General features: G+C 60.5%; 1 protein-coding gene across 10 annotated transcripts in view; it reads right to left on the bottom strand.

Annotated features, from left to right (window-relative positions):
• The window catches only part of MCF2L (MCF.2 cell line derived transforming sequence like), a 133,575-nt gene that overhangs the window by 36,278 nt on the left and 73,614 nt on the right, over positions 1-23,683 (bottom strand). For all 10 annotated transcript variants that reach the window (XM_030314364.1, XM_030314408.1, XM_030314400.1 and 7 more), the window contains 3 exons: positions 18,823-18,906; positions 16,131-16,245; positions 253-343 (listed from right to left, as the gene is read on the bottom strand). In XM_030314364.1, coding sequence (XP_030170224.1) covers positions 253-343; positions 16,131-16,245; positions 18,823-18,906 — 290 coding nt within the window. The remainder of the gene's footprint in view (positions 1-252; positions 344-16,130; positions 16,246-18,822; positions 18,907-23,683) is intronic.

Below are 23,683 nucleotides of genomic sequence, written 5' to 3'. Positions count from 1 at the left end.
CACACACACCATGCACACACATGTGCACCTGCTCCAACAAGTCAAACAGACCAAGGGGTCATGGGTCCCTAGTGCCCCCTGGCCCTGCCGCAGGCAGCCAGGCTGGAGCACCGCACGGCACGGGCCAGCAGCACGCAAACCACCACCAGGCAGATGGACAGGTAGGAAAGAGAGACAGTGCTGTCACCCGGCGGTCACCCAGCCCAGGGGACGAGCAGAGGAGGGCGTCACAACCCGGGCACGGACACTTACGGCTATTCGCAGGACCGACGCCTTCACCGACGTCCATTTGTCCTGCCTTCTGTCTATGACCAGGATGAACCCAATGCCAGCATCTTGCAAGCTGAAACGAGGAGGAGAGAGATCTACAATTAGTGTGCACAGGCCACAGGCTTTTGTGAACTCTCTGGGCAAACCTTACAATCAGATGGCTCCTCCCAGAATTCCTGTGCTGTTTCTGTGCTGCACGGTAAGCTGTGGGCCAAGTCAGCATCCGCACACCATAGAACGTGGCATTTCCAGGAGCCCTGTCCAGGCAGCTTCTAGAACCTGCTCTTGTCTGGAGACGGGCAGGTACTTCCTGTGTGCCGCTCATTCCCAGCCCAGCCCAGGCCACCGCACAGGGCAGAGACCCTGGCAGACACCTCCCCCCTCCCCCTTTCCGAAGACTTCTCTTCCAGCATAAGAGCCAATGGTTCTCCTTTCCTGGTTGACCAGCTGGCTAAGCCCTCCAAAACAAGTGCTGTGACCCATACATCAGGTTAGTCCTGGCATCTGAGGCCACCGTGTGTGTCTACGTTATAAAGTCCTTCTGCACGGCATTGCTGTGCTTCTGGGACAAGACCCTCGAGGCATCCACAGGCTCACAAGCATCTGCTGGAAGCAGGAGACAAGAAATGGCTCCTTGCAGCAGCAGCATCTGTGATAAAGATGACACCAAGACACTGTGCAACGACAGCCCCATCCTGCCCTCTGAGCTCAGCGCAGGAACCTGAGTCACAGCGTCCAATGGGGAGGCCCGCTTCCGCTGGGGAACTTCACGCCCAAGCCGCTTGTGCAGCTGTGGCCGCCAGCCAATCCACACGGAGGGAAGAGGGTGCTGACTTGATGCTGAATCGCAAGTCCGTGAACAGAGGCAAGGAGGCCACTTTCGGGTCTTGGAGGAAATCAGAATTACACGGAGCACACGCAGACGGTGCCGTCTGGAAGTGCTCTGCTGGCTGGGCCATGATGCCCACGCGTCCCTCTTACACCCAAAGGGGGTTATGGTGACGCACAGAATGTATGCGCAGGGGTGCTGCTGGCTCTGTGTCCTCACCCACACCCGCCCGTTTATAGCAATCTGCACAGATGCCAGCTTTCGTTCAGAGCAGCCTTTGTGCCATGGAGACGAGAGCCCCTGTGTGCCCGCACGGCGAGAGACCCGTGACGGTGTTTCTGAGCGGCATGGGGTGCCCCCAGTGGCACTGTTTCTGAGCTGGTTTAGTTCTCTTGCTGGGAAGGTTTGTCACTTGAGCCTCAGTGCCAGGGGCCTGGGCTCCCCACACACTGCAGCCAGCGTGCCTGGTGTAGGCTGGGCAGCCCAGTGAGGCTGCTGTGGGGACAGAAGCCCTGGTCCCAGGCTGAGTCCCAAGCTGTGTCCAGGGCCCAGAGCTCTGTACCGTCTTGGGCATGCGCTCTCTCTGCGTGGCCCCAAGCAGGTGTTGGCCTGTGTTGGCCTAGCCCTTAGTCAGTGGGAGGCGGTCCCAATTCTGTCCCGGGGGAGCCGGGCCCATGGCCGGGACGGGAGGAAACGGTGTCTCGGGAATGCTGGAGCTCTATCCACGCCACGTGCTCTGCTGAGACTCCCCCACCCGACCACCCACACACCCTCCTTCAACGTTCCAACACCAGCCTCTCCACGAGGTCCACCTGTGATCCTCCGAAGCCCTGAGCTCAGACTACCGCCTGGGCTCTTTCTGACGTGGAGGAGAACGGAGGGCCCAGCGACACTTGTCTGCACTGTGCACGCCACCAGCCACTGGCAGATCCATGCTATTTGCCAGGAGGGGCAGGGCGCTGCGCAGGGGCTGGAGGCAGGAGAGGGCTCCAGGCCCCCTCAAGGCCCCACGAATCATCTCCCTTCCCTCCCTCCCAACATGGGCACCAAAACAGCGTCCCCTGCTGGGAGGGTTCAATGGGGGTGTTTCTGTAAACCCACCCAGTGCCTGGAAAACATGGACGTCACACTGCCTTGTTCCCGAGAGCACCAGGGCCCAACTCAGGGTCTCCCTTTCTCCCTGAAACGGGGCTTTGATCCCGGTGGGGTCATCCTGTCAACCACGATGGGTAAGTTCCCTGCACCATTCCACATCAGCCCTCAGATGCTACTGGTTTGAGCTTCTGAACCCGGAGCATTTTCTCCTGTGGCCCAAACATACCCCATTCCTGACGCAGAGCCCACTGTGCTGGCCACACGGCGACCCCAATGCCCTCAGCGGTGTGTTCGCGATTATGCAAATACACAGGCACAGGCAGGGCCAGTGTGCTGGCCACGCAAGGCAGGGTGGCCCCAATGCCTCCCCGGTGTCCCTTCCACACTGTCACGGTTGTGATGGGAGACCAGCATCACAAGCAGGCATTGATAAGACTACAACAAAAAACAGCTCAGGTTAAAAAAATTAAATTACGATTGGACATGAAACATAGAAGGAACCGTACATCGACTGGAACACTGCTCTGCGCTCCTTGTGCTGCAGCCACCATGTGCTCAGCCACTGGCCCCCTTCTCCCCGGCCAGGCTGGGACCCGCTTTCTGGGAGGGGAATTTCTTGTGCTTTGGGGTTTCCAAGGGCAGATCCCTGTCCTTTACTCCTCACGGCAGCCCCATGAGGTAGGGACGACGATCTCTCCAGCCCAGAGAGGAGGAAAGCAGGCACAGAGAGACTGGGTCGCTTGCCCAGCCTCACACAGCACAACGCGGAGTGGGTGAGCCCCGTGGTCTGGCTCTGGGTGCTCCCAGGCACCTGCAGGCTGCCTCCCAGGCCAAGTCTGCCCCGTGGGAGGAAGCAGACGCTCCCACCCGTCTCGTTCCCAGGCTGCCTCCTACATGGGGCCCCTGTACCACACCCAGGTGTTGGGGGGCATGCTGAGGGAAACTGGACCCCAGAAGCAGACAGTGAGGCTACCCACAGGCCAGGACCTGGCCGGGGGCCCAGGACCCCCCTCTTGCACACCTGTCTTTGTCCACTACCACATGAGTGAACACTGGCCCACGGGTGCACAGACTTAGGGAGCAGAAGCACCCTCAGGACGTGGAGACCTTTCTGGCCTCCACCGTGCCCACACAACTGCTGCCTGGGGGCTGCCCTAGCGGCCGAGGCCAGCAGGGTCCTGTAGCTCCGCCCCCGCTTTGAGAAGGAGGGTCTGGCTGTGCCCACCCAGGAAAGGACTGAGTGGAGCCCTGCTTCTGGCTCCCACCCACAGGTCTCTGACCTCACAGGCCCAGGGGACAGGGCGGGTCATGCTTGGATCGCTGAGAAGCCACCCTTGGGCTGGTGGCACTGAAGGCGGTGGCGGTGGGAGAAGCAGAGTGCATAGTCTGAGGCTGGCAGCCACACAGAAGTGTCCCCATTACAGGGCACCCACGGCCCGGCAGATGCGCAGGCACTGGTCTCCAACCCCGGAACAGCTGGCTCGCAGGGGCCGCCCTGGCCAGCTGCCTGGCAGCTGAGTGAGGCAGATGATCTCACTTTTGGCGCAGTCACAGAGCTCGTGTAAACTCTTGTTTCTGGGATTCAGCCACTCACTGGTGCCCTCTCCAACACCTGGGTGGCCCCTGCAGGCAGCTTTGCCATGCGGGTGCAAGCTCTCCATCACTGGCGGGAGTGGGAGCAGCCCGAGAACAGTCTAGAGGCAAGGGTGAGGTCGCTGTCATTGTCCCGATCCCGGCCAAGCCCCATCTTGTTCCCGGCCCCTGCAGGGACTCGCCTGTTTACAGCAGTTGGTCACAGAGCAGGGGCAGGTGCAGACACACAGAGAAACCAGGATTACAGGTGGGGGACAATGGAGGGGCGGGGCAGGTGCCTCCCTAGGACATAACCTGCCGTTTCTCAAAGTGCCCTGTGCACAGGAGACCCCCGAGCTGGTTCAAACGTGGATTCGGGCTCCGGAGGTGTCAGTGAGGCCCCCTTTCTCATGAGCTCCCAAAAGCTGCCCCTGGTCCAGGGCCACACCTGTGGGCTGGTCCTGCAGACGCACCCTGCGCACTTTCTGTGACCGCGGAGGCCGCCTCGGGCCTGGGTCTCTGTCCTGGGAGAGCCCTGAGGAGGGTCTGACCCGGGCTTGGTCGGGGTCAGCAGGGAAGGGAGGATGAGGGAGGGAGGGGGAGCCGGGCATCAGCTGACCCCAGGCTCACAGGTGACGTCAGCGGGAGGAAGCCCCTGGATGCAGCTGGGAGGGGGCGATGAGAGTGCTGAAGCCCCTGGATGCAGCTGGGAGGGGGCGATGAGAGTGATGCAGGCGGGAGGGGGTGCGCACTGGTGCCATGTGTGGGAGAGGGCGTTGGGAAGAGGTCCCGGGGCACCAGTAGGATAGGGCCGCTTCATGTCTGAGACAGCTGGAGGGGCACCCCTCCCACCCCTCCCGTCTCCATCTCCTCTGCTCCTTCCCCCCTAACTTGCCCCCTGTCCCCCCCTTTCCAGACCCCCACCAGGACCCTGGACCCACCCCCTACCTGATCCCCCCCACCTCCCACAGCCCTCCCTACCCCACTGGGTACCCCTCCTCCTGCCCCCGGTCCCCCCCTCCAGCCCCATCCCCTTCTTCTGGGTGGCTTCCACAGGGCAGCAGGGCTCTTGGGACACAGCTCAGGGAGGGCAGGTCCCCAGGGCAGCCTGTGACCCGCGCTGACCACACGTGTGTTTGGGGCGCATGGGGCGCCTTTATCAGAACGCGCTCTGCCCACTGGCGCCCTCTTGTGGCCAGAGGTGAATGCTGCCTGCGACCCAGGCAGGACTCCCAAGTTCAGGGGCTGCCACGCGCAGGTTCCAGGGACCCGTCACCCCCTCTCATCTGCAGCCATGGCCACGGCCACGGTCACGGGGTCCCAGCCGGCACAGGGACTGGGAGGCCTGAGGGGCTCAGAGCATGGGAACCAAGCGGGGGGCTTATCTCTCCAAACCCAGGTGATGGGAGAGGGTCTTGAGGAAGCCCCTGCTCCGGGCCAACGCCTATCTGTCTTCCCTGGAGCTCAGTCCCGATTTTCAACCACAGGAGGGAGCGGAGGGTTCATGGGAGGCCATGCCCCGCCCTGCTGGGCACTCTGCCCCTTCTGGGAGAGACCCCCCCTCATGCTGCCCCCAGCAGGAACATCCCCCAAGAAGGGCTGACCTGGTCCTTTTGGGCACTGTGTCCCCTCTGGGAGAGTACCCCCCACCTCTGTCCCCAGTAGGAGCGTTGCCTGACAGGGGGTGACCCGACGAGACTCCTCTCTCTGAGGGCTCTCTGGGGAAACAGACGGTATTAAACCATCAGCTACAGAGAAGCTGTGGGCTCACCTCTCTGCCTTTCTTTTAAATCGGGAATTAGTGACCCCACTGTTTGGAAGGGCTGGGACGGTGCTCCTGGGCCGAGTGAGGACCGGAGTGTCTATTTCCCCTGCTGACATGTGCCAGTGCCTTGCCTTCCCCGGGGTCACTGCCCACTCTCAAGCACCATCCACCGCCCTCCACCAGCCCTACCAGCTTTCAGTCCTCTCTACCAGCAGCGAAACTGTCTCAATTGTGATTATGAATCCCTTTAAAGAGGGGCGCCTGGGTGGCTCGGTCGGTTAAACGCCCAACTCTTGATTTCAGCTCAAATCACAATCACACAGTTCGTGGGACTGAGCCCCAAGTCAGACTCCTTGCTGACGGCACTGAGCCTGCTTGGGATTCTCTCTTCCTCTCTCTCTGCCCCTCCCCTGCTCACACATGAGCCTCTCTCTCTCTCTCTCTCTCTCTCAATAAACACATTTTTTTAAAGAATTAAAGAAGTTAAACTTTGTCACTATTGCCACTGAAAGATTGCATATACAGATGGTCACTGGCCAGGTGTCTAATTCTGACTCGTGACCCGCAGCAAGCAGCCTGGGAAACCAGCCCACAGTGTCAGCCGCAGCCCAGCTGGCTGCGCCGTCTTCGAGAGGCCGTTCCTGCGGGAAGGTGAGCAAGATGGGCCCTGTCTCCAGCAACAGTCCACGACGCCAACGCCTCACCCCCACCCCCGGGCAATCTGCCCCTGAGGTCGGGACAGCTTCCCCAACTGTTGTCCTGCTTCTAACCTGGGACCAACCAGAGAAAGCCCCGTGTGCTTCCCTAACCCATCCCTGGACCTGCTTCTGGTTAGCTGCCTGGGTGTCCTGGGCCAGCACCTTCCCCAGTGCGCCCCCCCACCCAGCTGTCCTGGGCCAATACCTCCCCCAAGCCCCCGCCCCAGCTGTCCTGGGTCAGCACCTCCCCCAGGCCCTGCCCCCCAGCTGTCCTGGGCCAGCACCTCCCCCAGGCCCTCCCCCAGCCCCCCCCCCCCGAGCTATCCTGGGCCAGCACCTCCCCCAGCAACCCCCCCAGCTGTCCTGGGCCAGCACCTCCCCCAGGCCCCCTCCCCCCAGCTGTCCTGAGCCAGCACCTCCCCCAGCAACCCCCCAGCTGTCCTGGGCCAGCACCTCCCCCAGGCCCCCCCCCCCAAGCTGTCCTGGGCCAGCACCTCCCCCAGCACCCCCCCCCCAGCTGTCCTGGGCCAGCACCTCCCCCAGGCCCGCCCCTCCAGCTGTCCTGGGCCAGCACCTTCCCCAGCGTCCCTGCCCCCAGCCACTTCCTTTCTACCCTGAGCTCTCCCTGCCCCACCCACCTGAGTCTCTGCCACACTCACGTGGCAGTGGCCTGGTGGATGCCCTGCTACAGCGAGCTCTGAGTCAGCAGCCCCTGCTGTTCTCACGTGGTGGCCTCACTTACGTGCCCCCCTCTACGCCAGAAGAACGGATGTGTATGTACTAAATGATGCCTCCAATATGGGGGGGGGCTGTTTCATCTGGGGCTCCAGGCTTGGGTGCCTAGGGGTGGGCACCGGGCATGCAGCTCCCCATGCCTGGTACAGGTGTGGCCTCCCCACCTTGGGGCGGAGAGCCCCTGAGCCCCCTGAGCATTGCCCCGGCCCTGTACCCGTGTGTCTGCTGGGGGTGCACCAGCTGCTCCGTAGGGCAGGACCCCGGGGCCTGTGGGTCCCAACCGCTAAGTCAGGTCCATGTCTGGGAGCGAGGTTTTCTGGAGTGCAAACCATCGCAGGTCACAGCAGGCCAGGGAGCCTCACGTGGTGTAATGTCCACGGAAGGACAGAAGGTACAGCATTTAGGAGCCAAAACAGGCGGACAGGGCGTTTCTGTGCACCTACAGCTCCCGCGTGGCCTGGGGCTCACGGCCCGCAGCTGGAGGGCGGTGAGGAGGCCCCTTCTCGGAGCAAAGGGCCCGTGGTTATGCCTCGCCAGCGTCAGGGCGGAGTGCCAGGGCTGGGGTGGATGGGCCCCGTGTAGGAGGCAGCCACAGGCTGGCACCCTTCCCAGCCCTCCCTGGTCTGTGGTGGGATGGCCTGTCAGGCGGAGCCTGTCCCTGTGCGGCAGGGGCCCCGGGTCTCTGAGGGCTGGGCTGGCCCAGGGGGCTGACCGGTGGCTGGCTGGGGGTGGGGCAGCAGGTACCCAGTGGCCAACAGGAGCCACCCCCTCCCCAGGCCCCCTGGACCCTGCAGCACTGCCCTGTTGCCTTGTCACCCCGCATCTGACACTGGTCTACGCAAGTTAGCAGATGTGAATAAGGCCCTGTCTTCCTTTGTGAGGGACACAGGTTGAAATGTCATGGGCAGCCTTCCCTGCCCCTGTGACCCAGCTGCCCAGGTTGTCCCCTGAGCTCTCCATCCGAACCTTTCTTTCCTCGCTCTTTCTTCTCTCTTCTCGCGATTCGAACGTTTGTCCAAATACCATTTCTGTGATGTGTTTCTCTAGCACTGGTCAGTTTGTCATTCCACAAAGCAAACCACTGAATAAAACCTCCAAATGCTTCTTAAAAACTCCCGCACACGGTAACCCATCTGTTCTTAGAGTCGCTCCGGATCCTGTCAGGGCTGCTGAGGCGCAGGGGCGCACGACATGAGCTGCAGGAGTGCGGGCATTGCCCAGGGGCCCTTTGCTACGAAGCAGTGACATCGCCTCTCCTTTACAACCAAAGGAACAGCCCATTAAAAAAAAAACAAAAAGAAACACACAGGAATTTCTCTGAAGAGCCTGAAATCTTGCATTTTTGTGTTCCTTATATTCAAGCTTTTCCCCTTTGCAATTTTTTTTTTTTTTTGACAAAAACAAACACAGAAAACCGAAGTCGTGACATCTTGGGGAATCACTGTGAGTGTGCCTGGAATCTGTGCTTGTGGCTATAGGACCAAGAACACGCAGGGATAACCAAGGCCTTGACCCGCCTGGTTTCCACGAGCCTACAGGGGGCACGCACGAGGAAGCCTGACTTCTAGCTTCGTTCAGAAACAGCTCTCTACACCCACCGACGAACAGATAATGCAGCGTGGTCCATCCAGACAGAGGGGCGCTGTCTGTTATCTGCCCGGAAAGGGAGGAGACTGTGACGCAGGCTGCACCACAGTGAGCCTGGGGGACCTCGTGCTGGGGAAGACGAGCCAGACGCAGGATACGTACTGTGTGATCCTGCTCCTAGGGGGCTCCTAGAGTGTCAGACCCCTGGTGTTGGACATCGGGGAATGAGAAGGTTCTGGAGACGTGTTGCACAATAGGTACGTATTTAGTCCTACTGACTTGCCTGTGCACTTAGGGATGGTAAAGATGGTTCATTATACGTTATGAATATTTTACCAAATTTTTCTCAAATGCTATTAAACCCCCAATAAACCACATAAATCCTTTAAACACATTTAAAAAAAAAAGATGCACACTGTCAGCCAGTTCTTTGCAACCAGGGAGTGAACTGCTCCCCAGGGGCGTAAAGCCACCACCTTGGGACCCATGCAGAGAACCTTCCGGAAGCTCATGACCTGCCTTGGGCTCATGCTGCAGACCTCGATCACCGGGGTCCAGGACTTGGCCTGACTCTTGTGTCCTGACTCTCTGCTCCCAGCCCAGAGCCTCCCCGTGTCAGCCTCAGGCATCTCCTCTCCAGCTGGGGGCTGAAATGCTAGTTCACAGGCTCCTGGGCACTGTGTGTCCCCTACACCACCTCCCCCCGTGAGGGGCAGACACGCTGGCAGGGTGCAGCCTGGGCTCCGTGACAGCCGTGAAGGAATGGCCTCCCAACCCCAGACCCACACCTCAGTGTGCTTCCCTCATAGCAAAATGTCATTATTTCCAAGTAAGGGCAGAGCTGTGGTCTCTCCTCTTGGGCATGGTGTCAGGATAATAATCTCTTGGCTTTTTCTCTGTGAATAAGGACAAAGCCGCTGCTGTCCTGACCCCACCACCATGGCCTGTGTGCTCCAACAGGCGGACGGGTCCACACCTGAGTGCCCACATGGCCACACGTGAACTGAAATATGCGCGGGAGCCCAACCAACTACTGAACTTTCCCATTTACTTCCTTTTAATTTTTCAGTTTAAATGGCCACACGTGGCTAGCAGCTATCACACCGGATGGCAGTGACAGAGAAAGGTCATTACAACAAAGAAGAGGGCTCCAGGGGACGGGTAGCCTCTGGCTCCCGCCAGGAGTGCGTGGCCAGGAACACGAAGAAACAGGGCCCGTGCGGAGGAGGCCAGCATGGCGGACAGTGGTCACTGGGCTCCCAGAGCTTCAGACCATGTAGGACGATGGCTGAGCAAAGTCATGGACAGCAAACACCCTTTACTTGCTAATCACATGGCCTGGGGGGAGGACCTCTCCACAAGGCGGCGGCTGAGCAGTGTGACAAATCCATCACCCTCAAGGCGGTCCCCCTCAGAACACCCAACCCAGCTACACCAGGAGCAAGGCTACTCATCATAGGGGAACCCGAGGGGGATGGAGAGCCGACGACATTGTGCTCGGCTCGGTAGGTTTGACCCGTCTACACAACAGGGTGTGATTCAACTGTGACAGCGCAGGCTCGGAGGGGCCGCCCGGAAGGATGTGGGTGACAGGCTGCTGGATGGGAGCTGGTGGACTGGTGAGTCTGTGCTCCCAGCGTGGAGCGGGGTGCGCAGCGGGAAAGAGTGCGGTGCCATGTCCCAGTGTGGGGCAGGGGTGCGCGGCTGGAGAGTGACCCAATGTCACCCAAACTAACTCTGTGGGGAAGGAGGCAGGCGGGAGGCGGAAGCTGTCACTTCCGCGTGCGCATCTTGAATTGTCCCGCGCATCTTCACACACACACACACGCTTCCCACGCAGACGTCACAGGAAATCCACTTGGAAATCACATGGCAGCAGGAAGTAAGGTGGTTCCAGACCTCCTCAGGTCCGTGGGCCGTGTGCGTGCATGTGTGCATGTGCACTTATGTGTGTGTGAGTGCATGTGGGAGAGGCTGCGTGTGCCCCTCGTGGAAGCCAGCTGGGGACAGGCTCTGTCTCCCAGCAGCTCGGTGAGTGGAACTGGGTCCAGGGAAAGTCCGCATAAATGAACTCTAAGGGCTCCTGAATTATGACTTAACTGCGCTGACGAGAGATGGCAGCTGTGGAGGGAGGGGGTCCTCTGAACCCCGGGGTTGAGGCGGGGTGGGGGGTGGATAGAGCCCCCAGGGCCCAGCACAGGCGCTCCTGCACGATTGCCACCTGGAAATGAAAGTTCACGGCTGCTAAACGGGTTTTTTCACAGAAAAGCCAGAAATCTATCTTGATGTTGGCAACTCTGCTTATGAGACCCTGTGCAAGTGTGCACGTGTGTACGTGTGCATGTGTGAGTGCACACACACATGTGAATGTGTCTGTGTGAAGTGCACTCCATTTGTGGAGAGGGGTAGGATCACACTAGGTGTGGAAACCACTTCTGCCATGGTGTGGTTGGGCAAAACCAGCTCCACCAGCGGGGGAGGGAAGGTAGACGGGGGCATGCTTGGCGGGGGGGTCCAGGGTCTGGAACCACAGGGGGAGGGGGTCAGGGTCTAGAACCATAGGGAGAAGGGGGTCAGGGTCTGGAACCACAGGGGGAGGGGAGTCAAGGTCTAGAACCATAGGAAGAAGGGGGTCAGGGTCTGGAACCACAGGGGGAGGGGAGTCAAGGTCTAGAACCATAGGGAGAAGGGGGTCAGGGTCTGGAATCACAGGGGGAAGGGGGTCAGAGTCTAGAACCACAGGGGGAGGGGAGTCAAGGTCTAGAACCATAGGGAGAAGGGGGTCAGGGTCTGGAACCACAGGGGGAAGGGGGTCAGGGTCTGGAACCACAGGGGGAGGGAAGTCAAGGTCTGGAACCACAGGGGGAGGGGGTCAGGGTCTAGAACCATAGGGAGAAGGGGGTCAGGGTCTGGAACCACAGGGGGAGGGGAGTCAAGGTCTGGAACCACAGGGGGAGGGGGTCAGGGTCTAGAAACATAGGGAGAAGGGGGTCAGGGTCTGGAACCACAGGGGGAGGGGAGTCAAGGTCTGGAACCACAGGGGGAGGGGGTCAGGGTCTAGAATAACAGGAGGAGGAGGAGGTCAGGGTCTGGAAGCATGCAGGGGGAAGGGGGTCCCGGGTCAGGAACCATGGGAAGGAGAGGGGCCCAGAGGTCAGCGCCGGAGCCTGGGGCATCTGCCCCCTGGACAGGCCTGTAACCCAGATCATGGTGTGTGTGGTAACGGACTTGAGCCAGTGCACAAAGACAGGGTTACACGTAAAAGAAATCAAATCGTTACCACTCCTCTTCGCCTTTGTGATGTAGTTTCTCCAGCACAACCGTGTGGTTGTTCTCTTGTCTCGGGAGGGCCTGGACTGCGTCCCTCCCCCCAGCTCACTGGCCCATCCCTTTGCTCCGCGGGGTAGCACCACCCTGAGGAGGTGGCTGCCTCTTCTCAGAGTCCACTCCTGTTTTTGTTAAATTTGCTCCAATGGTCATTTCTTTGCGCTGAACCCTCCACGGGAGCTGTCCTTACCACAGTCTCAACCGCCCGTGGCCAGGAGACTCCCTCTGAGCAACCTGTCCTCTAGCTATCCTTCCCAGCAGCCAGGTGGCCACACCATGTACTGTCACAGCCTGGACACAAGCCGGGACACCACACCGTGCACTGTTGCAGCCAGGACATCTGGGCCCAGTCCCTAAGCAGCTGCAGGCCCCACATGGCCCACAGGATGCAGGTGGCTACTCCAGCTGGAACACCTGGGGGGCTCCCCTCCTCGCCCCGACTCCACACCTGACAATGCCCATGACGCACAAACCTTCCCTTCTCAGGTGACTGCTCCCTGCGAACCTGGGGCCCACGGCACTGCTGTCTCCAGCGGGGACTGCAGCCCCTCCCCCAGGCCTGCTGCCCCATTTCACCGAGAACCAACCAGACCCCTCTTGAGGGGGCCCCAGCCCACAACTGGGCCGCTCCCCCCCTTCTTCCCTTTCCACAATCCACACCCCTGTGCACAACCTACTTCATTACTGAGAACGCAAGCAACACGACTTCACTCCTTTCGTTCACTGTTGGGTCTGAGTGTGTCCGGAACATAGACATTTCTCACAGACAGCGACGGGGTGCCCCGCCCATGGCGCCTCTGCCTGGCTTCCTCTCTGTTGTGCAGAGGTCACAGGGCCACCCTGGGGGCAGGGCCTCAACCTAGGCGAGAGCTCACAGGGTGGCCCGTGGAGCCACCACCACACCTCTGGGCGCTGGCCGACCACTCCCACGATCCACAGCGTCCTTCCACATGACTGTTTTCTTCAAAAGACCACATACATCTGACACACACGGACAAAGCCTGCCTGTCGCAATGCCTTCTACAGGGCCTTCTACAGGGCCTTCTACTGGCCTTCTACTGGCCTTCTACAGGGCCAGTAACGATCCACCTCTCAGCTTAAGCCATGGCTCCCTCCATTTGCACTCACATAAGACAGGGGAAGTCAAGTCAGCACCGAACATGTTGCTCTAGAAGACGGAGTTAAAGCTTGGTTTAGAGATTGAGTTCACATCTCCGAGAAGCAGGCCTCATGGGGGATCTGACCGTTCCGCAGGCACAGACATGGAAAGGCATACACCAGGCTGTAATCCCATCCTGTCACCTGTGTGGGGGCTGTTCCCTCGTTTCTGGAAGGGGTCACCCATCTCTGACCCCAAGGGTGAGAACAGAGATCTGCGGGTGGTGCCCCTTCCCCCGGCACGCAGGGGAGGGCCCACGGGAGAATGCAGCAATTGGCCCCCCCCCCCCGGCGCTCGCACAGTAGGGCCGCCTCTCAGCCATCACGGGCTTCCCCCGGTGCCAAGCTGGCCCTCATCCTGAAGATGTGGGCACAGGGCCCTGGCGTTCCCCACGGGCATGTTTCTGCCTTACATTTTTAATGAGCACCGAGCAGCTGCTCTGTGGTCCGAAGGAGGGCCACACTTTCCCTCCCTTTAGAGCTGCATTCTCTGCAGGGGCGCAGCTGCTCTTCAGAGTTGGCACCCCCGATGACACCCTGGGGTCAGGACTGACAGCACGTGGAGGCAGCCGGACTCCAGGCCCAGGCGCGGGTGTCCGCCTCACACTCTGACTTCCACGCATCCTGTCCCATGCACTGAACACCTGACCGCTCTTCTCTGGGCCCCTCATGTCCGTGGGTCTCTCAGCTGTCCTTTGAGACCAGGGCGCGCTGGGCTTCATTACGTGGGGGTTTATTTGTGGGTGAAGGGGCACGCGGGGTGTGGTAGGTCCAGATCCGCCACTCCAGCCCCGGAGCTTTCCGTGGTCCTCATCCGGAAAGAGGAGAACCGTGAATAAAGCACATGCTGGCCTGTGCCCACTGTGCACCCTCGTCTCCGGAAACGGAGATGCGCAAACCGGCCTCCTGGCCAGCTCCACACCACCTCGGAGCCACAGAGCCACAGCACTCCCTTCCCTCGGCCCTCGCACGTGAACCACATGAGCCACGCCCCAGGCCTGTGAAAGGAGTTCATTCTGCTGGGGATGACAAAGGATGGAAAGATGGCAGTCCTCATCGAAGGGGAGAGATGGGACTGCAGAGATCATAGGAGGGAGTCTGCGAAGCAGGGTGGGTTTGTCTGCAAATGAAGTGTATTTGTGCAGCACGTGCCTGCTGTCCCGGACCTGCCTGCTCTCACAGACACAGACCAAAACGAGGCTGTAATTACGACTTTTCGGAAAGCTCCAGGAAGCCTGGTGGGCAAGTGGCCCTGAGTGGGGGAAGAGCTGGCTTTCGCTTCTTTCTTTAGGTGTGGGTGATGGAGGGCCTCCCTGAGGAGGTGGCCTGGAATATGAAAAGGTGGTCCACCAAGGGGCAGCAAGTGCAAAGGCCCTGAGGCCATTAGGTCTGAGGCTCAGTGAGGGTAGAGACCTCCAGGGGAAAAGACGTGCAAGCCTGGAAGGTCTGAGAGGGCTGCCCCCACCCCAGCATCATGCCTGCTTGTGGCCTGGGGACATGGCTCACCTCCGCACCAGGCCTGGGCTGTTGGGTGTTGACATTTCCAGACATAAACTGATTGTTGACTTTTGAAACAAACAGAGTCCCCTGGGGTCCTGGCCCTGCGCTAAGCGGTCACTGCAGCAGCAAGGCTCATCCTGGACTCAGGACAGCCCCCACCTGGGAGACCAGAGACTGCATGGGGCGTCCCCCCTTTTCTTTTTAAATCCCTTGAACTTGTTCTTCCCTGAAACCACTGGCAGGTTCAGTCACTTCACACTCCAGTCGCTGCCCCATCCTGCTGGCCGGTCCCCATGCACCCCTCCCCTGGAGCCCTGAGCATTTCCACACCTGTCCTGTCCTGGGTCCCCATGTCCTTGAGTCCCAGCGTCCTGGCGTCCCTCCTGAAGGGCCACCCCTCAATGCCTCACCACAGGGAGCATCTTCCCACCACCTTGTGTGGTGACCTTACTCGTGCCCCATGACCTTGACGGCAGCATGGGGCTGACTATGGCCGTCCTGTCTTTCATCCTGAGACCGAGGGAAGACACACAGAGATGCTTTGCCGTGTTGCAGCTGCCACCAGGAAGCCCCTCAAGGGTGCACAGCTGGCCAAGTGGCCGTAAGGAAGGCTGCTGGGCTCCCGGGGCCTGGCCATCCCCACACCTGACTCGGCCACCCAGAACCTGGTGCCTGGAAGGACAGGACGGCAGATGCTGTGCGACCCAGGATGTGACCCCATCTTTCTCCTGCCAGATGATCACCCAGCGCCCACGTCCCTGAAGAGTGCTCCCTTCCCCTCTGCCGGGTTCTAGAAGAACCTACGACCTCCCTCTCATCCCCTCCAGCGCTGATTGGTCATCGCCGTTGGCAGTTTTCACGCAAGAGGAACCAGCCAATTGAACTTGCTGTCTTGGTCTGTTCTCTGGATTAGACAATTCGCGGAGCAATAAACCACACAAATTCAGAAACCCGTCCTTAGCAACGCTAATGAATGAGCACGATGTCCCCCGGGGATGTGGCAGCCTGGGCCCCCACACTACGGCGAGCCCCCCCATCGCCCTTGATGTTGCCTGAGGAACCAGGTCACCCGCGAGGCTGTCTCCACCTAACGCCACGTGGTGCTGGCTCCTTGTCAGGGTGTGAGGGCCACGTCCTCACCACCTCTGGGCTGCCGTGGACACCCCAGAGCTGACCCCCCAGCGGTGGGGCGTCTGCCTCTCGGCTCCTGGATGTGGAGGATGCCCGGCGCGGCCACTGAGGTACAAACGAGGTCTCCTTGCCTTTCCGGAAGGTGGGACCCAGCTCTGCTCGCGGTAACAGAACCAACAGCCAGGGGAGTTGCCTCTGGGGTCACTTGTCCCGCCGCAAGGAGCACGAGGGGGACTAATGGGCCGGGCCCCGGAGGGTCTCATGACCACCTCTGCCCTGCGGCCTCCCTGTTGTGTGTCCCTCCTGCTCGGTGTAGCCCTGCCAGTGTAACAGACGCGGGACGCTGGGAGCGGGGAAAGGGTCCAGTGGGACCCTGGCCCCGACCGCTCCGTGTGGGCTGTGTGACCTGGGCGGGACCCTGGGCCCCCTTGGCAGGACCTCTTCATCTGACAGCGACACACACCTGGGGATGCTGGTGAGGTAGGTCATGACATTCTGGAACTCCTTGTCGGGGACTTCGCTGAAGGCCGGGTAGTCTGGGAAGGTGATGACCGGGCTGCCGTCCTGCCCGCGCCCACCTGGGGAGAGAGCAAGGCAGCACTGAGCCCAGGCATGGTTTTCATCAGGGAAGGAGTGCGAGCGCTTGGCATGTGTAGAAGAGTGATGCGCGCACAAACAGGCACCTGTCACTCTGCCACCGCAGGGCAGCCAGTCCCACGCGGCTCGTCGCTTCCCGAATGAGCATAGTTGTACAGAACCAAGACTGCGCCGAGTAGGCTAACACCGTAAAGTACGGTTTTCTGCGCCTTGTAAATGCGTGAGCCGCTTTAAACCCCGCACAACGCTCCGTCTCTTACCCCAGAGGCCCTAAGGCTCTGCGTGCGTCTCTGACGAACCACTTCAGACAGTTTGGGTCTAAGGGGGTCATCCCCTTGGCAGTGTGGCAGGGGAGGGAGCAGAGAGCACACTTCTGAGCGGAGACACACAGCAAGGAGGAAAAGGGTGTGGGGCTCAGGACCTGGGGATGGGAGCTTCAAGCAGAAGGCTGAATTCAGTCTGGGGCCTATGTGGTTTGACGTGTCCCACAAGCAGTCTGGAGAAGCAGTGGACAGGGCAGGGGCTGACGACATGCCCGAATCACCCGGGCCCAGGTTCCATGTCTGCCTGCTAGTCGGCGCCCTGGGCGGCTGGGGACGGCCACTTGATGGGTGGGACCCATCTCTCCTGCCCTGGCCACCTGTCCTGGCCCATCGGCTGCAGGCCAGGTGCCATGTAGCTCCCAAGGCCGGGCTGCCAGACACGGTGGGGTTCACCCTCCCTGCTCACAGCTCCCTCCTGGACCCTGGCCACCCTCAGGGAGGAGGCCCACACCATGGGGAGGAGGCCCACCCTGCAGGGAGGAGGCTCACCCTGCCGGGAGGAGTGGCCAGCGGCACGCAGGGGCCCTGAGATGCCACATGTGTGAGTGACGCCCCCGTCTAGCCAGCGCTCCGTGGGGTGAAAGAACCACTGGCCACACTTTCTGAACTCCTTCCCCCCAGCCCTGCCCGCCGGAATTAACAGCAAATCAATGAAGGGGGTGTCTTGGGCTAAGGTGGGGGCAGCGTGAGCGGTGCACACACTGACGCGCACGCGGGCGGCCCCCTGTGGCAGTTCCCCCAGCGTGTTTCAGGTGTGTCCTGCACAGGAAGTATCGATGGACGTTGATGGAATTACACCAAAGACCTGACTCTGCAGGAGCCGGAGGAGGGTCCCCATTGGCAAGCAGGGCTGTGCACCATGGATGGGGCGGGGGTGGGCTCACCCTGAGCCAGCACCCATATCCTCGGAGGAATCGTGGGTAGGACGTGAGGTGGGGGCAGAACTGCCTTGGGATGGATCCCCCGTCAGTGTAACTCAGCCAAATCCCATCCTGGGAATCCTTCAGGTCCACCGGTCCCTGTGAGGCCCAGCCGGCTAAGACAGGCCCACCCAGCATGATCTCGGAAGCCCTGAAGTAGGACCCTCCTCACACCTGCACAGTCCCCTCCCGAAACACTGGCTGGCATTTGAATGACAGAGAGAAGGTGTGTCCAGAGGGGTCCTGGGGCTCTGCCTCCTCCAAGCCAAGAGGTGGTGGGCTTACAACCTGGAGGAAGGTCAGGGTCATTAGTCTGGGTCACAAGTGCACTAAAGTTGTGAACCTTGGGGTCTTGAAAGGCATGGACGGGCTGGGGAAATGGAAGGAGCCCGCAGACCCTTGACTGAACGTCGTGTTGGCGTGGGCCATGACCCCTGTGCTGTAGATGGCTTCCTGTTTCTCTGAAGGACACCCCTCCCTCCTCGTGGTGACCGATGTGCCTCACTGTGGACAAGCCCTCCAGAGGCCCCACATCCTGCTGACGACCTTCGATTCTCCCGGGTTGCCTGAGCTCCAGGGCCACGTGTTAGGGCGCGGCCTGAGGCGTGGCTCCCGGCCCCTGGGAGAAGGGCCAGGGCGGCCTCAGGGGCACAGGGCTGGCTCTCAGGGCTCAGGAGGGGAAAGGGCCTGTTGAGTAGGGCCGAGCGCCTGGGAAGGGCAGGTTGTCTGGTCCCAACGGGGGTACTTGTACAGCTGTGAGGGCGGCCACCACAGGTGCCATCGCAGCCTTAGCACCCAGGATGTGCCAGCACCGTCCAGTGGCTGGGGTCGTGCACCACAGCCAGACAGGATGGCAGGTCATCCTACAGGGTGGAGACAGAGCCCGGACCGAGGGACACAGGGGCCCCAGAACAGGCCGGTGGGACAGAGCCAGCCCCTCGCCCCTATCAGCTGTGCTCTGGGGCCTCCCCCACGGAAGCTGGGTGTGCTGGACTAGGGAGGTCCCTGGCCCAGGACGCTGCAAGGATGAGGGCAGCTGTGCCCTTTCCCACTGCACCTGCTGAGGGAACATTCTGGAGACTGCAGGCAGGAGCTCTCGGGCTGTGTCCCTCTCAGGACTGACTTCCGGCCGTCTCTTCCCGTAGACCCTGGCCAACGAGCCCTGAGCCCCCTCCTCCCGGGCAGCGTACAGCGTCTCCTGGCCCTTGGTGGAATCAACAGCAGGCCGTGCCCAACTCGCAGTATGTGGACTAGGTCCCCTTGGTCACAGCCCGGCTCTGCCCCAGCCCCTCCCTCCCTCCGGCCCAGCACTCACCGGACAGATAAGCAAAGCGCTTCTTCAGCTGGTCTTGGATGTCAGCGGCACAGAGCGGGGTGATGTCCTGGTGCATGATTTCATCTGCGGGCAGAGCAGAGGGACGCGGCTGTCATTCGGTGCAAACTGCCTCATGCAGCCATGCACATCAGCCAACACCTAAAGGAACCAGCGGTCACGTGCTTGGAAAAAGGGATTTCAGTTTCCAACGTGCAGAGACCTTTGTCTCTCGGTGCACAGAAAACTGTGTGCTGGGTGGTTTATCAATATTTAAGATGTGCCATGTGTCAGAGGCACAGAGAAAGGAACAGAGAGGCGGCGGGAGGGAGGGAGGAGGGACGGAGGGATGTGCAGGCAGATGTGAGGGCAAGCAGCACCACCCACCCAGCACCCACTTTGGTCTGCCAGCCTGCACCCCCGACTGGAGGCGGTCCGGGCATCCCGCGGCCACCACAGCCCAGGTCAGCGAGGACACCGGGCAGCAGACACACAGAGGTCCACCCCACCTGCCCGACATGGACACAGGAGGGCACCTGTCCGGGTCCCTGAGCCAGATACTGATGGGAAAGGTGGCTTAGTGTACAGGCTGCGAGTCCTGGATCGGGGTCTGGGGCGAACTGGGAGCAGCCACACCCTGGAGGCATCGCCAGGAAGCAAGAAGGTTTTGCGAGATTCTGGGCACCTGGGGTCGGGGCTGCGCGTGTCACTGCGGAGAGCGTGAAGCTGGGCACCAGCCCCTGCCCTGGTGTCCGCGGGCTCCTGCGTTTCTGAGTCAGCGCCTTGCTAGCGCTCACGTGATTCACAACCAGACCCTGGCCGAGCAGCGGAATTTGCATCCTGGGACATTTACACGATTTCTCAGAAGAGACTCAGGACCCAATCTGAGACACCAGCCAAGAGAGCCTGGAGACACGGGAGCTCTTCCAGCTCGAAAATTCCAGTGGAGCTGCCGAACGCTACCTGCACAGACCAGCCTCGAAGCCGGCTCTTCCGGTCGTGCAAACAAGCAGGTGTAAACAGGTGACACGACTAGGCACACAGGCAGGTTCCACCATCCTGGCGTGCCCTGCCCTTCGACCCTGCCTGCCATTGACCGGGCGCCCGCTGGCCCCACAGAGCGGCAGTGGCAGTAGCCGGCGTCAGGAAGTGACAGCAGCTAGTGCTCAGAAGGTGGGGACCTGCACTGAGTCCCCAAGGGTGAGGCCACCGCCCACAGGCAGCACGATGCCTCGGCCATGGCTCTCCTCCGTGGGAGGAAATTCAGGATGTTTTCCTGAATCCCAGGCAGGGCGATTTGTGCCGAGTGCAGCGTGCACCCTGCACGGGGGAGGGGCTGGACCTTCAGATTTCACAACGCATTTCCCTTCTCATGGCAGGAAGGAGTCTCTGCACAGTTAATATCAAACCTGTGCCACCTGTGCTCAGGTTCAGCCTCTGCAACCCCAGAGATGCACATCGTTGAGCACAGACCATGGGAGGCAAGGTCTCCAGAAGTCTGGAGACCTCCCAGGGGCAGTGGAAACAGCACGGACACTGAACTGGCAAGTCCTTAACGGGGATCCAGCATCCGTGAGGAGCACAGGGACTGCCTAGACGGTTCCCCAGACCTCACCACCACCCTGGACCTCAGCATCCCCACCGGACTCCAGCAGCCCACGAGGAAAGAAAACCATGAGTGTCTGGGCCTCTGATGGACGCTAATTCTTGACTGGGTCTGACTGGCAGAGCCTTTAAGCCCACTTCCTCTCCAAGTACCCTCTGAGCTCAGTCCTGCACAGCACAGGCTGTCTGTGCTCTGAGCCTGGCCTACCCTGATGGCACAAGGCCTTCCCACATGCTAGAGACAGGGCCATTATCGCTGACCATTCCTGTACTTTCAGTGACAGAGGGACAGTCCTGCTGGCTGGATCGATGTCAACATGAGCTTGGTTCCTTGGAGAGATGTCTCTGGGCCTTGTCACCACCCTCCTGTGGGCACTGATCATTCTCATGTTCCCAGAGCTCCTCCAATGGATGGACCAAGGTCCTTCAGGCCTCAGGGCCTTTGCATGAGCTGCTCCCCATAATGCTTCTCCCATTGTCTGCTGGCCAGTCCAGTATTACTTACTTCCTGGCCAAGATGTCACTTCTTCAGGGAGGCCTTTCTCCACCTCCTGGCCTGGGCCAGGCCTCACGGCATCCTGCACACTGGCCGGAGAGCCTGCAGCCTACTGCTCAAGCCCAGGACCCGGCCCAGCGGCCCCTGTGACAGGGGCACAAAGAACTTGTGTGGGACAGGGGAAGCAGGAGGCGCACGAGAGGGCGACTTCCCGGAGCAGCACTGAAATCCAGCTAAGTCGGCACGCAGGCTGGTGCAGAATTTCCGGAGCCCACAGATAGCTGACCACGGCAGCGCGTCTCCCTGCAGCCTCACTGTGGATTCCACGCAGGTGAGGTTTTGGGCGCAGAACTTGCTCCGACAGCATGCCGCAGGTCTAAGGCGCTGTTCCAGGTTGAACGACGGTGTTATTCTGCAGCCTGCGCTGGGAACAGCAGAATCCGCACAAACGGACTCCGTCTAAAGGTCACTATGGCTTACATGGTCACTGGCCACCCCTCATAAAGCTGGAAAAAAGTAAGGACCACGGCAGTAGTTTTCGTCACGGTCACCTGGTGGCTTCGTCAAGCCCGCGGGCTCTGGGTCTCCGGGTGCACTGGGCATGTCTCCCCCAACCCCGAAGTGCCGCTTCTGCCCACCCTGCTTCCTCGTTCAGAAGGGTGGGTCTGCAGTTTGTGGCAGAGGACAGGGCACTGCTGGTCCAGCAGGAAGTGGGGGAGCCCACGGGAGAAGGAGCAAGCCTCAGATGTCAGCAGTCCGGACAGGAAGGGGGTCGCCCCACCCGCCGGCTCATTGAAAAGGTCAGGCGAGGCCCCGCTCCTGCACAGAACCTCTCTGTGTGAACACAATGTCTCACAGATAGCTACCCGCTTCCTGTCTGGGCCAGACGTGAGGGGAGAGCCCCGGGCAAGGAGCCTGTCACAGGGTCACGTCTGACGGAGGTTGACGCGGGGCACGGGCACTGAGAAGGCCCCCAGGGCCAGGGTTCAGCGCGGCTCTGGGAGCCATCTAGAAAGACAGTTGCACCCAGCACATGACAGGTGGCGCACAGCCCACTTAGCCTCGCTCATGACGTTTAGCCGCCCCAGGACCCGGCTCAGCTCCAGATGAGGACCAAGGGGAGAGGCCCCAACTGCCACAACCTGCTTGTACCGGAGCCACCAGGCCTGGCCCCTCTGGGCTGCAGCCGGAGGGCAGGGGTGGTGCGAGTGTCTCCTCTTTAGATCTTTCTTCCCAACACGGTGAGACTGGCCTACAAAGTCCCCTCTGGCAAAGTGACTTAGAACCTGCTTTGGTTGAGGACAATTTCCTAACAGGGGTTGGGCCGTACCTGGCCGCACCTGTCCACTCGAAGGGGCGTCGATCCTCGACTTTTCACAGCAGTGGCTGCCTGTGGCTGTGACAAGGGCCTGCGGTGGGTGCAGAGTTGGGTGGTGGCGACTGTCCCCGGTTAGGGAGCCCTGGTGCACTGGGAGAAGCCTCGAATTTGGGTTCAGAGGCTTGTCCCTGCTGCTTCCTGGGAACCTGGGGCCTTGCTCAGAGGGAGATAGGACCTTGAGAAAGGCACGTCAGTGGGGGCTAGCAGCAGAGGCCCTCTGCCATATCTGTATCTGCCTGAAAGTCCACACCTGGAGGCTTCCGTTTATTTTCCATCGAAACACAACGTGAGGTCTTCTCTGTGTCCATAGTAGAGTGGCACGTGGGGTTGTTTCGGCAACACAGGTGGGCGGGATTCCCACGTCACCGAGCCCATCCAGCAATCTCCGAGCCAAGAGCAAAGTGTGTGCAGACGGAACAAGGAGAAAGGAGGCCACAAACGGGGAAATCCAGACTGAGTGGGGAGGACACGGAGGCTGCAAAGGAGCCCACGCGAGCTCACAGGTCAGGGTGACACGGGAGGCTGGGGGGCGGGGCAGGGCCCACGTGGGGGCAGGCTCTGTGATTTGGGGTCTACACTGGTTGTGTGGCCGGCTCTGGCTCTCACAGCACATCATCCTGGACGTTTCCAATGGTCATTTGTTCCTGGATCAGGGCACAACTGTATCATGTCACGTCGTGAACTCAGTTCAGATGATTTCCTTATCTCAGGAAGCAAATCCTTATGTGTTTTTGCTTTTTTTGTTTTAATTTTTTTAATGTTTATTTTTGAGAGAGAGAGAGAGAGAGAGAGAGAAAGTGTGAGTGGGGGAGGGGCAGAGAGAGGGAGACACAGAATCTGAAGCAGCTGCAGGCTCCAAGCTGTCAGCACAGAGCCTGATGCAGGACTCAAACTCACCAACCTCAAGATCATGACCTGAGCTGAAGTTGGGCGCTTAACCCACTAAGCCACCCAGATGTCCCCTTACAGGTTTTTAAATAAAACGCTGCTCAACCAAAACCGCCATCAGGGAGAAGCACCCTCCAGCACAAGGAGCTGCAAGCTCACTGGCACGCGGGGGGCAGGGATCTGGAAGCCGAACAAAGTCAGGCTGGGCCGCAGGTCTGTCCCTCCCGTGTGCTGCCCGAGGCCAGTGCACAGCCTGGAGCCCTCTGGGGCCACGGGGACACCGTGTGCAGATGAAGATGTGCAGGCCCGAGGCCCAGCACACCTCCTCGGAGCTCCAGATCTGCATCTTCCACGGCCACACCCTTTGCCTGATGGGTCTACGTCAGGCCTTCATGGGAACCACCAAGAAGCCCCTGGAAGGGGCATGCAGAATGGACAGCGGCCTCTCCTGGATGCACCACATTTTCTATCCTGCCCCATGCCGGCCACAGCCCCCA

Source organism: Lynx canadensis, chromosome A1 (assembly GCF_007474595.2).
Source record: "Lynx canadensis isolate LIC74 chromosome A1, mLynCan4.pri.v2, whole genome shotgun sequence".
Classification (NCBI taxonomy): Eukaryota; Metazoa; Chordata; class Mammalia; order Carnivora; family Felidae; genus Lynx; species Lynx canadensis.
This window is presented reverse-complemented; position numbering and strand designations above follow the sequence as displayed.